The sequence below is a fragment of the Dermacentor albipictus genome, unplaced genomic scaffold (genome assembly GCF_038994185.2).
Source record: "Dermacentor albipictus isolate Rhodes 1998 colony unplaced genomic scaffold, USDA_Dalb.pri_finalv2 scaffold_18, whole genome shotgun sequence".
Taxonomy (NCBI): Eukaryota; Metazoa; Arthropoda; class Arachnida; order Ixodida; family Ixodidae; genus Dermacentor; species Dermacentor albipictus.
The window spans coordinates 346762-361754 of NW_027225572.1; the positions used below are offsets into that span (position 1 = coordinate 346762).

A 14993-nucleotide genomic window follows, 5' to 3' on the forward strand; every position below is an offset into this window, starting at 1 on the left:
CCCCTTTCCCGGTCACCCACATGCACTGGTCGTGCCTCGTCAACAAGCTCGGCGTTATCTGCTTCTACAAGTATTCTCCCTCTTCTCCATTCCTTTCGTGGCCTTCCGCACACATGGGCCGTTCGAAACTTGATTCCTTTGGGGCTCATCACAGAAAAGGTGTGTGAGCTGCCACAATCGTCAGTCACGTTGATCGGAACGCACGGCTCGCTGCTGCGCAAATGCGCATGACAGAGGTTTGTCAGCAATTCAAGTCTACAACAGCCAATAGGAGCCCACCTTTTGCTCCAAGTGACTACTGCGCCCAATCACAATGCCACATTTGCCTTTTTTGCTTGCATTTGCTGGTTTGTTTTTCAGTGGAGAATACATCGCTCCGGCTGTCTTGAGCTCCGATTTATCCTCTTTGCAATGACAACAAGATGGCAACACTGCGTCAACGGATAGCCGGGCTATCCGCAGTGCGACGGGGCCTTCCGAAGCCGAATTTTTTAACAATTTTTGATGACAGCACTCTAGCAAAGCAGTGTTTTCTCGATTTTTACCACATATTTTGTTATAATATTTCACCACGGGGTAAATAAACATCCGTGGATCGCGAAAAATAAATAAATAAGAAAATCTTAAATTTTGACGGTTTGACCACTTCAATTGCCTTGTCCCTCTTAAGTGCCAGCTATCTGGTTATAGCTTTCACAGCTGCTGGGGCCGCACCACAGGTGCAAAGTTAGCGTCGCATTAGACTGTCCGACAATTTACTGAGACACCCCACTGCGCAAACTGCGACTGTGACCATTGTGCATACTCTCGGTCATGTCCTTCTTGGAAGAGGCAAAACGGAATAATTATGCTAAAGATCAAAGAGAACATTTCCTTTCAGGAGGCACAAAAGCGTAATTTCTTCCTCCATACTGCAGGGTGTGTTGGTGCAGCGCGTAGGGGAAAGGGGGGGGGGCAACGCGGCAGCAGACTTCAGCATTGGCCCGGCTCACAAAGAGCGTGGCCACAGCAGTGTCCAGCAACAGCAGCCAGTGCTGCTGTGCTGTCTCTGAAAGAGGGCCCTTCGACCTCTGGTTTGGTGGCCTCCAAGGCCACCATTGAGGGGGAAGTAATCACTTCCCCATCGTTCTAAACCTTATAATGCAAGATGAATGTACTATGCACATTCCTCGATTGAAAGTTGATTCAGCTGATCGGACGACGTTTCGCGAACCAATACATCTGTCCTGGAATGATATCCATGTACTTAGTCTAGACAATGCAGTAGCATACATGACAGCATTTATTATTGATGCTGCATCAGTATGTATTCCCTAAACAAATGGGCCGCCTTCGAAAGAACATATTCCATGGTGGAATGAGGAGTGTAAAGAAGCCCGGAAAAAGCAAAACAAGGCTTAGAATCTCCTTTGCAGCTCCTTAACCACAGACAACCTAATTAACTTCAAGGCGATTAAGTCAGAGTAGAAGAACACGCTGCCGGGCTAAACGGGAAGGTTGGGGAAAATACGTAAGTAGCTTCAATTCTTATACAGACAAATGAAAAGCCTAGAACAGAGTGAACAAAATAAAAGGCCGTGAAACTCATCCTCTACCTTTAGTATATACACAAGGAGACACACTTCTAGGAGAACCTTTCAAGCACATTTCCAGTGCATCCCATTACAATGTGTTGGCGGGCTAGTTGGTGTGGATCCATAAATACTTCGTTTAGTGCAAAACAACGGACACAAGAAAGGCGCCTTTCTTGTGTCCGTTGTTTTGCGCTAAACGAAGTATTTATGCATCCCATTACACAGATACATTTCTGAGATACCAGCATCAAGCAGTGCAACTGCGTCTGGGTCGGGAAGGCACATCCAATGAAGTATACAGTCATCCATTCAGCATGGCAGAGTTCCAGGCCTCACTGAATTGTTGTAACAACTTTGCTCCAGGAACGCACAGAATGATGTATGACATGATCAACCACTTACATCCTGAAACCCACAGAACACTACTGTTACTATTTAACTCCATGTTCTCTGCCGGCTACATTCCGCCTGCCTGGAAAGCAGCAATCGTAATTCCTATTCTCAAAGAGGGCAAGGATCCTTCCAAACCCAGTAGTTATAGGCCTATAGATCTGACAAGTTGCTTATGCAATCTCTTTGAGAAAAAGATTAACCGCTACCTCATCCGTTTTCTTGAAAGCAACAGAATACTGAATCCCTTACAGTGCAGCTTTAGGGTAGGTAGATCCACAACAGATCACCTTGTCCGCATCAAGACAAATATCCGTGATGCCTCTGTGCACAAACAGTTTTTCTTGTCAGTATTTTTAGACCATGTAGAAGGTGTACGACACAGCTTGGCTCTTTGGAATCCTACATGATCTGTCTGAAATGGGAGTCCTAGGCAACTTACTGACTGCGATTCAGAGTTACTGCTCCCATCGCATTTCCGTGTTACAGTTGATGTTCTGTCTCGTCCTTTTACGCAAGAGGCTGGTGTCCCACCAGGTGGTATGCTGAGCTGCACTTTTTTTATTGTCAAAATGAACTCTATCCGGACTGCCATACCTTGCACTGTGTTTTATTACACTATGACATCCAGGTAGGTTACAAATAATTTAATCTACTTATCTGCAACTGACTAGTACAGCTTGGCTTAAATAAATTGTGGAAGTGGGCAGACAAGAATGGTTTTAAAGTAAACCCTCAAAAAAGTATGTGTCCTGTTCTCTAACAAGAGAGGTATACGGCCGGATCCCGTAATAGATCTCAATGGAGGATGGCTGTCTGTGAGCCGTCCACAAATTTTTAGAGATCCTTTTAGACAGCAAGCTAAGTTTTGTCCTGTACCTGAAGAATTGTAAGGAAGAATGCCTCAGGACTACGAGCCTGCTGAAAGTCATGTCATGCACATCCTGGGGAACCAACAGGAAATGCCTAATAAGCTTGTACAAAAGTCTAATATTATCACGCCTTGACTACGGAGCCATATTCTGTAATTCTACTAAGCCTAGTGCTTTAAAAATGTTAGATCCTAACCACCACTTAGGCTATCCACCACTTGGCACTTGCTACAGGCAACTTCAGGACTTGTCCTATGCAAACCCTGTATGTTGAATCTAACGAATGGTCTTTAAATTTCCAAAAGACATATTTAAGCTTTTCCTATGCCTTGAAGGTAAAATCAGCTGTAGACCATCCATGTCATTCAATTACAGTAGACTTCTGTTACGACAAACTCGCTTAAGATGAACCCCCAGTTAAGAGGAACAGTGGAAGTTGTTTGTTTGGTTTCCCATAGAGTCAATGCAAAAAAAAAATCCGCTTAATATGAACACTGCACACGCACTAATCGGTTAAGATGAACTTTCGCGGCTGGCTGCTCGTTACCCACGCAGCTTTACTTGACCATCCGAGCAGCACTTTAGGAAAAAGAAAGAAAAAAAAAAAGACAAAAATGAAAGCTTTTCTGCGCCGTCGACCATCTGTGCGACGCAGGGAGACGAGGTGACCTAACCGCCTCGGTGTTTCTGCGAAGGTTCCGCTGCTCCTCCACTCCTCCTCTTTCACCCTTCCTCACTCACTCTTCTGTCTCCTCCCGGCCCAGCTACAAGAATTAGCCGCGCCCTCAAGTTCATTCTCTCCTTTGCCTCCCCATCGTCGGACCCTCCCCCTCTGCTCTGCACAGCGCCGATGCGATGAGCCGTTCATATGAGGCATTTTCAGCGGTGTGCTACTCCCCCCCCCCCACCGCAGCACCTCCCACAATGATACATCTCGACAGGCAACTTCTCAACAGGCACCAAAAAAAAAAAGACTGGGTAACAGTCAACAGTGCCTGATGCCTTACTAGGGCAATGTGTAGTATACCACTAGTAGTGCAATAAATGCTTATATTGCAGTTATTTTTTCCCTGAAAGGCCATTTCATTCATTTGTTCTCATATACGAGGTATTTAGACACACACTGCATGCTCAAACATCATTTTTAGGAGCACTCCTGATTAGACGAACTTCTGATAAGACGAACACTTTTTATGATCCCTTGGAGTTCGTCTTAAAGGGAGTCTACTGTATTTACGACCTGCCCACGGCCAGGCTGTTCTTTGGTTGGAAGCACTGTCCAAAGAAACAGGCGTCCCTCTTCTAGAGATGGCTCCTACTCGGCTTCCACTGCCTTGGCAGTGGCAGACCATCCACTGTAACGCCTTTTTCCTAGAAATATCAAAACGAGCACCTGAGGCACATATACATTCGTGTTTTCTTGAACTTCTGGAGAAGTTTTTCTGTGCTGAATTGTACATAGGTGCTTCTAAGTCTCCTCTTTGTGTTGCTTACACAGCTCTAGGACCATCGTTTTTAATATCTGTTACATTGAATTCACATACATGTATTTTTACAGCAGAAGCATATGCGTTACACAAACGAATTGCACTAGGGCTATTGTGTTCACGGACTCATTGAGTGTAGTCCGAGACCTAGTGAGTCAATGAAAACTTAAAAACTCCCTCTTTAATGAACTATATACATTACAGTGAAAGCTCGTTAATTCGAACTTCAATAATTCGAATTTATGGATAATTCGAACTGTACGATTTGGTCTGGCCAAGCTCCATAGAGGTCTATGTATAAAAAAGTCTGTTAATTCGAACGCGAGAAGGTTCCCTCACGGATAATTCGAACTACGCTCGCCTGGCACACGGCCAGAGAAACGCGCCTACTGCCTACATACAAGGCTGTATTGCCTCCGAAACGGAGAGAACGGCGAGAGAAGGCAAAATCGGACAAAAATCTAACCAACGCAGGGTCAGCCAGAAGGCAGCGGCGGCTGCCGCCTCTCCGTTCTACGTAACCTCGGAGACTTCTTGCCCGTTGCGAATCTCGGAGGCTTTGCAAATCTTGTACAGCTGCTAATGTTGTGCGGAGATGGCACGGCAAGCTCCAAAACACAGCGAATCAAGTACGTCGCAGCTGCGCTTGCAATCAAGAACCAACGAATCAGGGCCTTCGCCACCTTCACATGTTCAGCGTCTTTGTCTCGGCAGTCTTCATCGGTTGTGCACCTCTGTTTTCAGCTTAGGAGGTATCGGCCGTCGCGATTCATTGGGATGGTGTTAACCCTTGGCTAACGTTCGTTTTGGTGGACATCGGTGGTGTGGCACAGTCGGACCCAGAGCTTCGACTTGAAGATGGGCACACGCCATCACTTTCTGACATGCCCTACTGCTTCCAAATCGCAGTGTACTGTTGCCCTCCTTCACTTTCGTTAGTTCGAACTTTCGTTAATTCGAACTGACGCGGCTTCCCCTTGCGGTTCGAATTAACGAGCTTTTACTGTACTATGCTCAGTTTATACTGGTAAACAACTCGTCATCCTTTGCTGGGTGCCTGACCACAATGACATCAAAGACAATGAAGCTGCTGATGAGAGCACTACAGCAGTAGTTCTTAGTGACACCAACACAAACGTACCTATTCCAGTCACAGACCTTGAACCATATTTTCCTCATAAGCTTAAGGACCACTGGCAAAAACAGTGGGACACTTGGGTACCCAATAAACTGCACTTGATCAAACCCAAGTTAGGGCACTGGATATTGGAGAAAACATCATTTACAAGGAAGTACTCCTTTGCCGATTAAGGATGGGTCATACCTTCGGCACCCACTCTTACCTACTGACTGGAAGTGATCCTCCTGCATGTCGAAGGTGTGACGACAGTCTTACAGTTCTCCATGTCCTCGTCCAGTGCAGGGAAATAAAAACTGAGTGTTTCTTCTTAGTCACAAACTGCTTTTTAACCTGAAAACGGTTTTTAGTTTTTAGATGAAGTTAGAATCTTAGAAATAATTTGGCTAGGTCATGTGTAGCACAGCCTTGCCTTTGAGGCTGTAGCTGCAGTAAATCAGTTTCTACAGCACCAGCCTCTCAGCCCTTTACTTCAAGAGCCCTGCAGAGGCAGTAGTGCTTATATTGATATCATATCACTCCTTTATAGCAAAATCTTTATGCTGTCTTAATCATGAGCGTGATTGTTATTTTGATGCTTATATATTTTACACAGTTTACAGATACCTGTTATTAGGGCTCTTTACAGCCGCGTTACATCTACATTTCCAACTTAATTTAATACATAGAAAATTCATACCATATGTCATCGTGCTCTTTAGCCATAGCTGGCCCTTGCGCCATTAAACACCACGCATCATCTTCCTTCTTGTAAATCGCAGCATGGTAGACTAATAAAAATTCTCTCGAACCCGCCGTGGTTGCTCAGTGGCTATGGTGTTAGGCTGCTGAGCAGCACGTGGTCGCGGGTTTGAATCCCGGCCACGACGGCCGCATTTCGATGGGGGCGAAATGTGAGAACACCCGTGTACTTAGATTTAAGTGCACGTTAAAGAACCCCAGGTGGTTGAAATTCCCGGAATCCTCCACTACGGCGTGCCTCATAATCGGAAAGTGGTTTTGGCACGTAAAACCCCATAATTTTTTTTTTAAATAAAAATTCTGAGCAAGCTGCATATAGTGACTCTTGGCACTTCTAGCCACCCTTCCCTATGATTGTACCAGAATAATGTTTGCAGGGGTTTACTGCACGGAGCCCTTCCGGATCCCATTTGCTGGCAAGGTTGAGATCTGCTGCTTTGACAAGACTGGGACACTCACCTCGGACAGTCTCGTTGTTGAAGGCATTGCAGGGCTCAAGTGAGTTGCTCAATCTCTTGTTTCTTTTGTGTCATGGGACTATTGAATCTGCTGAGACAAAGCACGACTATAGCTAGCTCTCCTTCAATTTCTAAGCTAAAGTTGTGCAACATTGTACAAGCCATAATATATGTAAATGTTCACACAGAAAGACCAAATTGGGCCTTGATAGTGTAAATGGGGCATTCAAACTTCAATAAAGATGAATATTAACACAAGCTGTGATGTATACAGTAGAACCTCATTTATAATTTCCCATTAAGTACATTTTCCCGGCTCAACGTTCGCAGTCTAGAACACAAAAAATGACCCAATAGAGTTACGTTCATTTTTTACCGGTTCACATGTTCCCGGAAAACACAATTTTTCGGCACCAACGTTCAGTATGTCACCAAACTGCGATCATGTGATATGTTTTCCGGCTGCTAGATCCCATGTAAACAAGAAAATGCGCGAGGCATGCGTGATCGAGAACATGGTATGGCTGCCTGTCGCTGCAGCTTCACTGCAATACTCGTCCACCCGTCTCAAGCCTGGGATACATGGAGCGGAAAACCGGCGTCCAAGCAACGAAATATGGCCGGCGTTGAACGCTCGCTCCTCAGCGTCCAAAAATTTGACTCCCGCTGGCTACCCGGACCAATCGGAAAACCGACGCCCGGCGATAATTGCCGGCGGCAGTGGCGGAAGTGCCTCGTGCGCTCGCCAGGCGTCGCGTAGATCGATCTTCCACCGACTTCCGGCAACCGCTGAACGTTTTGCGTTTTTCCTTTTTAGCTGGTGCCTCAGTCGGAGTGTCTGTCACGCGGCCGCACTGGAGCAACAGAATGTGGGCGTTTGCGCTTGTTTGGCCGCGCTCTTTTGGTCTCACTGTGCGTGAGGGGACACTATCGATCGTTATTGCCAAATACTGAATGTTTGATAATTAATAAAGGCAAGATCAGACATCCACCCATTCGTAGCAATTGCTACAAAGGAAACCCAAACGGGTTCCTCGAAAAAAAAAGCCTCACAGTTGAAGAAAAATTCATCTTGGTCCGGGACTCGAACCCGGGTCCACCGCCTTTCCGGGGCAGCCGCTCTACTATCTGAGCTAACCAGGTGGCTAGCAGATGGCAGGGCGAAGTCGAATTTGTCGACAACATGAAGCAAAGGCAAGTGTTTCACGTAGAAGTTCTGCAGAAACCTGCAAGGTGGAGAGGAGTAAATAATAAAGGGAAAATCAGACATCCACCCATTCGTAGCAGTTGCTACAAAGGAAACCCAAACGGGTTCCTCGAAAGAAAAGCCTCACTGTTGAAATTCGTCGTGGTCTGGGACTCAAACCCGGGACCACCGCCTTTCCTGGGCAGCCACTCTACCATCTGAGTTAACCAGGCGGCTAGCAGGTGGCAGGGCGAAGTAGAAGTATGTGAGGCTTTTCTTTCGAGGAACCCGTTTGGGTTTCCTTTGTAGCAATTGCTACAAATGGGTGGATGTCTGATTTTCCCTTTATTAATTACTTCTCTCCACCTTGCAGGTTTCCGCAGAACTTCTACGTCAAACTGAATGTTTGAGAGCAATAAATTAAGAGTACAAATTTGTGTATACTTATTTTTCATCTACAAACTTAAGTGACATGCTCACGAAACAGATAATTATAAATGCAGTACAGTTTTCTTACCAACCCTTTCAAAAATTGCGATTACCGTGAAATATCCTGCTGGAAACCTTTATTCTGCGTAAGTGTTGATCATTACTCGAAATGCAGGAAAATAAGTGACAGCAAAGGTAAACTTCGCCCATATTTACAATGTCAAATTGCAGTAAACCCGGCGGACTCCAATAAGTACATCATGGAAGTCTAAAAAAAATTGGTGCCGATGTCCTCAATAACATTTCCTCATTTTAAGAAGTTAACTTTCGTCGGGGCTCATGGGGTATTCAACTCTTTGAATGTACTGGTGACGCGAGCGTCACTAGAACCATCGCGTGGGTGCTATGAGCTGGCATTGGCTAACCTGAAATTCGCCGCTCTCAGTGGTGCTTGATCACACAGGTTGCGCTCTTTTATTTTTGAAGTAACAGGCTTCCATTCATGCTCTGGAACATTGAGGAAGATTTTTAATGGCACTGCATCATTTGTCGACTGAGGCACATCGCGTTGCTTTGAAGTGCCGCTCGCAGACTACAGTGGCATCATCCAAATATTTGTCACCACCTTTGATGTTTCGGCCCCACTGTTGCAGTATCTCATTTTTAAGGCTGTGAAAAAGACTGTCATGCAAAATTCATGCTCAGCTACCACTCGCTCCAGTCGCTTCCCGCACACAGAAAATGTCTTGCACTGACCGTGTCTGAGAATTTTGAGTTCTCAACGCGTACTAGGATGCATAGAAACAACCCACTATTATTAATACAAACGCTGCCAAGAGTTATTTCCCAAAATGGCTGGTAACAAGAAAAGAAATTAAATGTACAAAAGCAAATAAAAAGAAAAATGCGTACACTAAATAAAGTAACATTTATAAATTACTGACTTCCGCGTTGCAGCTTGCATGTACTATTGTTGGCGTCCGTATAGAAAAGGCGACGCTTGCAAAGATAGCATGCAAAGGGACCACTAAAACTACTACGCAAAAAGCCTAATGAAATCCAGAAGGGTACACGGCAAGCTGTATGCCCTGAGGTGAGCGGCAGATGAAACTAATGAGACACATATGGTCATGCACGGCACTGATGAGTGTCCTAAAAGCGCACGTGTGACGATATCGAAGAATTGTGCTTCCACGTGAAATGCCGAAAGGCATCGGAATAGTTTACAGAAAACGCGGGTGTTCTAGACAACTACATGACACTGCCAAGCGTTAGTACGAAGAGAAAGCGCCCGCTTGGTATACGGTTGTCGCGGATTGCAAGATTGCTCACTTAAAGGGAAGCTGAAGAGTCTGTCGAATTCAATAAGACGCTCATATACGGATGCGGGAACCTTATAAACCATGTAGGTAAAACTTGGGGTATTTTTTTTCAATTAGGAGCGACGTCAACGTCGGCTAAAATTGCGCTGTAGCTCCACCCCCCGTCGAATGCCGCGCGCTGCTGCTGACGCTGACGATGCGAGCGGAGACCGGAAACCGCGGTGTTGTGACGTCAACACTAGTATTCCGTTCCTTCGCAGCCTCCGCGACTGTGCCTGACCGTGCTTGTTTCTGCATGCGTGCCATCGTAATCTGCTTCGATCGACCCTGCATTCCTTTGTTGGTGCCTCTGCGTTATGTAGAGTGTTAGTCAACGTGCGCAGCATCAAGTGAAGTGGTGGGCCGATCATGCCGGCTTTCTGTGCAGCCTACGGTTGCACGAACACCAGTGGCCGTGACGATGTTGTCTTCCATTACTTCCCACAAGACTAGAAGCTTTTAACGAAGTGGGAGGCTGCTGTGAAGCGAAAGAATTTCAAGCCCTCAAGAACAACAGTGCTGTGCTCCAACCACTTCCATGACGACGATTATCACCAGAATTTATCATTAATGCGTGCGTTGGGTTTGCCAGTCAAGTCGGCTCGTCTAAGGCCCGGCGCAGTGCCGTCAATGTTCGCGTACACAAGATCGGAGCAACGAAAACAAAGACGGCACGAGTGCGGACTGACTGATGATAACTGGTGTTGGAAGGCCTTATGAATACACGAACTCGCCCAAACCTGGATTTTGATTTACTGTGAGCTCCTTCGTGTTAGCACGCTGAACGGAAGGTGCATGTTTATCTCGCGCCCTTGACGCAGGTTTCGTCGCAAAGCGCCGCGAATTTTCTATTTGCACGTGTGTTGTAAAACAGCCTGCATGCAGCTACCATAACGCAGTGCAAATGTAGAGTTTGCATGTGCTGGAAAGCCGGCACACGCCAGGACGCTACACTCCCCCCTTCTCTCGCGCACAGCGAGAAACCGACCGTCTCACGTAGCCGACGGAATTCGCCGCCTTTACGACTTCGGTTACGAGTAGTGTGCGGATGGCGCACAGATGAAGGTCACAACACGTACTGCATGAACCGGGAAGCTTTTCAGGCGTTTAAACCGTCTTTGTAGATTGCCGACAGCTTTGGACAGCGCACAAATGCCAACGATCGCATCCCCGCTTACGTTCCACGAGGAGGCATGCAGGAACACAACACTACAGTTGTTTGACCGGAAACGAGCTCACTAGATCGGCGAAAGATCGGCGAGATCACTAGATCGCTTTGCAAAAAACATACTCACCAAAGAGCATTTCCAAGACGAGGAGATCCCAAGACTTCGCTTTCGTTCGCGTCGAAAGCACTGCTCGCACCAGCATCGTTTGCTTCTTCGAGAGGCCGGCTCTTCGCAATCAGCTCGTACATGTAGGGAGTAACGCCGAACTCCTCAGAAAAACACAGTCTCTCTAAATTTTCCATTACCGTCTCAGAAAAACAGCACCAAACTACCTGGCACCGCGCTTCATGTGTAGCGGCAGCGGTCGGTTCGGACGAACACTAGTGTTGACGTCACGAGGCACCCGACCAATCACAGGCGGAAACGAGACGCGCGAGCTGGGCGTGTCCGCTGCTGCACTTTTCATCGAAATAAAATATATTTGCGCTTTCTTTCGCTCAACTTCGATATGATATTCGAATTCAGAGGGTTGAAAGCCATTATGTACAGATGTTCACTCATTTTTTCTGGAAAACCTTTCAGCTTCCCTTTAACGTAGCCAGACGGCGCAATGCCAGCCCGCTAAAATGCTTGCAGCTCAATGAAATGTGTAGAAATGGTTCGTAAGCGCCTCTACGAAACTTTTTTTGAAGTTTTTTAGTCATTAACAACAAATAATACAATGAAAACCATACTTTTTTTTTTTATCCAGAAACACATTCGTAAAGTCTGGCAACACTGAGAGATTTGCAGCGAGCGCGCGGCAGCATCCGCCCGTTTGTCGCTGCATGTAAGCGAAGCCAGCGTACCACTTGCGTCGTCCCGTCCCGCCGCCTCTATTTGTGCTGCGAGATTTTCGCCATGAAAGAACGCTCCAAAGAACGCCCTGGGCTTCACACGAAAATGGCGGTGCGCACTCAGTTTCTCATTTCGGCACCCGCAAATCTCCTCCTGGGTGATCGCACGCTGCATTCACAGCTATCGTTGCCAAACCAATATATTGTGATAACCATCTTCACCTATCTGTTTTAAAGCGCATGGTGTGTAGTCCCATTGGTAGTGTACTACACGCTTTTAGTAGGTGATAATCCAAACACGCCACCGTTCCCTGCTGCAGGTGGCGTGATGTAGGCATCACGTTTCTCTTCGGCGGCATCTGGCTTCGCCAACCAGCTCGATTTCGTTTCGGTTTCCCGCCGCCCTCTTAAAACAACACACAATATAAAACTTAAAAAGCAGCAAAACGTGTATCGGGCCGCCGGAGCACCACCAGCTCGAGGCGCATCGGCGGCGTCTCGTACCCCCAACGATCCGTGGGGTGCTTTGCATTATGTATACGTCAAAAGTAGTTCAGTCTGTCAAAATATTTTAGCTACTTCAAATCGTACGTTTTCCCGTTTTGTTTTTTGTCGCATTTTTTCCCAAAACCTGTGAAGGAGGTTCTACTGTAATACATTTCTGATAATACATTTCTGACATTGCAAAATAACCTCTCTTAGGAGCCTTGATAAGCCAAGAACAGTGCAGGCATTGCTGCCATCTTCAAGTTACCACATTCTGGTGTCATGGATATTGAGTTTCTTAACGTGATAGCGTTCACAGGGTGTCTACCAACCGGGAAAACCGGGATTTCCCAGGGATTTTGAATAGTCTGGAAATACTCAAGGAATACTCAGAGAATTTGCACTGTATCAGGGAAAATTAGCTGTAATTTTATTGAAAGGGAACAAAAGTCACAGTAATGCTGGCTCGCGTAACAGGGAGGGATTGTAACGAATCGTCTTTTGACGCCGTGTTGTTGACTGGAGGAGTTGCCAGTGTACAGCCAATGGCCGACTTTCCGGACGCCCAACGGCTCCTCGGCACCACCACGTATCCCATTGAGTCAGTGCCCAAGAACGTCTGAAATTTCGGACGCAAGAGCCCTTCGCCATCCGGTTTTCCGGACTCTTTTCCGTGACCGCAGGTCCGAAACAACATTAATGAAAGCCATCACTGCCGCCATTTTGATTACCTCGCCGCCGTGGTAAACGCTAGGCCTAGCTGCTTCTTGCCGTTTGGCTTAGTGTTTTTCATTGAAAGAATTCACTGCTGTAAGCAATAGCATGGCACCGACTCCGTCTTTGTGGTCCTTGCGATTGGCTTCGAAGATCGGAAAGCATGGTGCGTTGCATAATGCCAGCTCCCAAAAGTCAGCTTCGCTTCAATACAGTAGTGTTACGTGGTGAAGCATAAGCTTGGGAAGGGGCAATGGTCACGGGACACAGTATCTATTTCTTAATTATACACGCTCCATCTGCCATCTCCTGTCACAGTAGGAGCACCGATATGCCCAATAAGTGTGCTGGTAGGCCTTTTCGGATGGGTCTGTGGCGATTTGAGCCTTTAATCGCAGTAAAAGACATGCATTCATTTTTTTCAGGCTGCCCGATTTTACGGACGTTTTCGCAGCCCTTAGGGGGTCCAAAAAAATCGGACGTTGACTGTACAGCTGATGAAGAGAATGCTTCAAATGGTCCGTGGGGCGAACATGCAGTGGAAGGCGGACGCGAACAGAAGGGACCTACGCGTTGAGGAATGAATGGGAAAGGAAGCCCGGCACCGCTTTTTTCAAGGAGCTTGAGCTCAAAAAACAGTGTTGGCTGACGCCAGATTACAGGTGTCCCTCATCCAAACCAAAATAAACTCTTTAAAGCAGTGAAACGCAATACTGAGGCTTTGTGCGCGGGCTGAGAGTATGTCAGGACAGTTGAGGTTGACACATCAGCTGTTGAGAATCTCATTTGTGACAAAGTTTCAGATCAGCTTCAGATGATTTCAGATGGCAGTATCTATAAATAAATAATGTTGAGACCTCACACCAATGAGCTTGCTGTAAATTGATAAAAGTAGCTCATATCACCTTCAGTTACGGTGTCTACATTTGTAGACACAACCTATTTTTGCCATTTCGATGCAGTGGTAGCAAGGAATAGAGCATCAACATTAAGCCCACAGCAAATGGAATGTTCTGTTAACATAGATTACTTGCATTTTGCTTCTGAGTGATATGTATTGTTATAGAGTATCACTTTGGTGAAGGCACTACCATGTTTTACGTGACGCTTTATGTGGGACATGTCGGTAGCAACCTTGAAATATATATATTTTTTCTTTCTTGAAATGCTTGAGGCTAATGAAAACTTGTGCATGTAATTCGAGCAGGGGATTTAATACTTTTTGAAGAAACATAGCATGACTGACTACAATATTCAAATATTTAGTAACTCTGAATTATAATGACTCATCATAAAATGCTCAAAGAGTCGATCTATCACCTTGATTTGCTTTCAGTGGAGTGTCGAGCACCACTTATGTTACACACATATGTATCGACAGTTGATCATAATTCGTGACTGAAGTGGGTATTAGAAAACATTTGTTTATGTATGCATCTCGTTTCTATTTCTATTTCAGAATGTTCCCCTTGATTTGCAATGAGTTTTACCATTTTTTTGAAAGATATTTTATTCGCTGGGCATTTTACTAACCCCTTGCTTCAGATTTCTTTTTATTAAAATAAATGATACTCCTTACTATTCAAACTGGATTAAGCCGTTCTCTAGCGTGCTTACTAGAGATTGACAGCATCGCGTGACACAGTGTCAGCCTGTCTTGACGTAAAACAAAGCTCTGTGTCACTCAGGGAATTTTACAGAGGCACTCAGGGAAAACCTGGAAAACTCGGGGAATTTAGGAATGTCAACTTGGTAGACAACCTGGTTCAGAAGCCCGTGTCGCAGAACATCCGGCGTCCAGCGTCGGACGTTGTTTCAGCAGAAATATTTTCGAAGCACACATACCCAGGCCGTTCATGTGACGCAAGGAATTCACTGAAGTAATTGAATTTCTCAAGCTAAAATATGTGGAAAAATTGTAAACTGCGACTTACAGTCAACCTACAGACATGATGGCTCTCGTATTGTAATTTGAATATATGAGAAAACATAATTCTGTTACGCGAAAACTGCAACAAACCCCGTTTCCAGCATTTCTGCAATGCGCAGGCCAGAGACGGCGCGCGCCATTTGTGCATGCTGGCGTGTAAATATCCCAGTCCATGGAGCAGCGCGCCTGCTTCCTTGAAAGACTTCCAGATGGCACTCGCCT

The 14993-nt window shown here is 45.9% G+C and overlaps 1 protein-coding gene across 3 annotated transcripts in view; it reads left to right on the top strand.

Annotated features, from left to right (window-relative positions):
• Positions 1 to 14993, top strand: part of LOC135900796 (endoplasmic reticulum transmembrane helix translocase) — a 602974-nt gene that overhangs the window by 199992 nt on the left and 387989 nt on the right. For all 3 annotated transcript variants that reach the window (XM_065430378.1, XM_065430377.1, XM_065430379.1), the window contains one exon: positions 6580 to 6700. In XM_065430378.1, coding sequence (XP_065286450.1) covers positions 6580 to 6700 — 121 coding nt within the window. The remainder of the gene's footprint in view (positions 1 to 6579; positions 6701 to 14993) is intronic.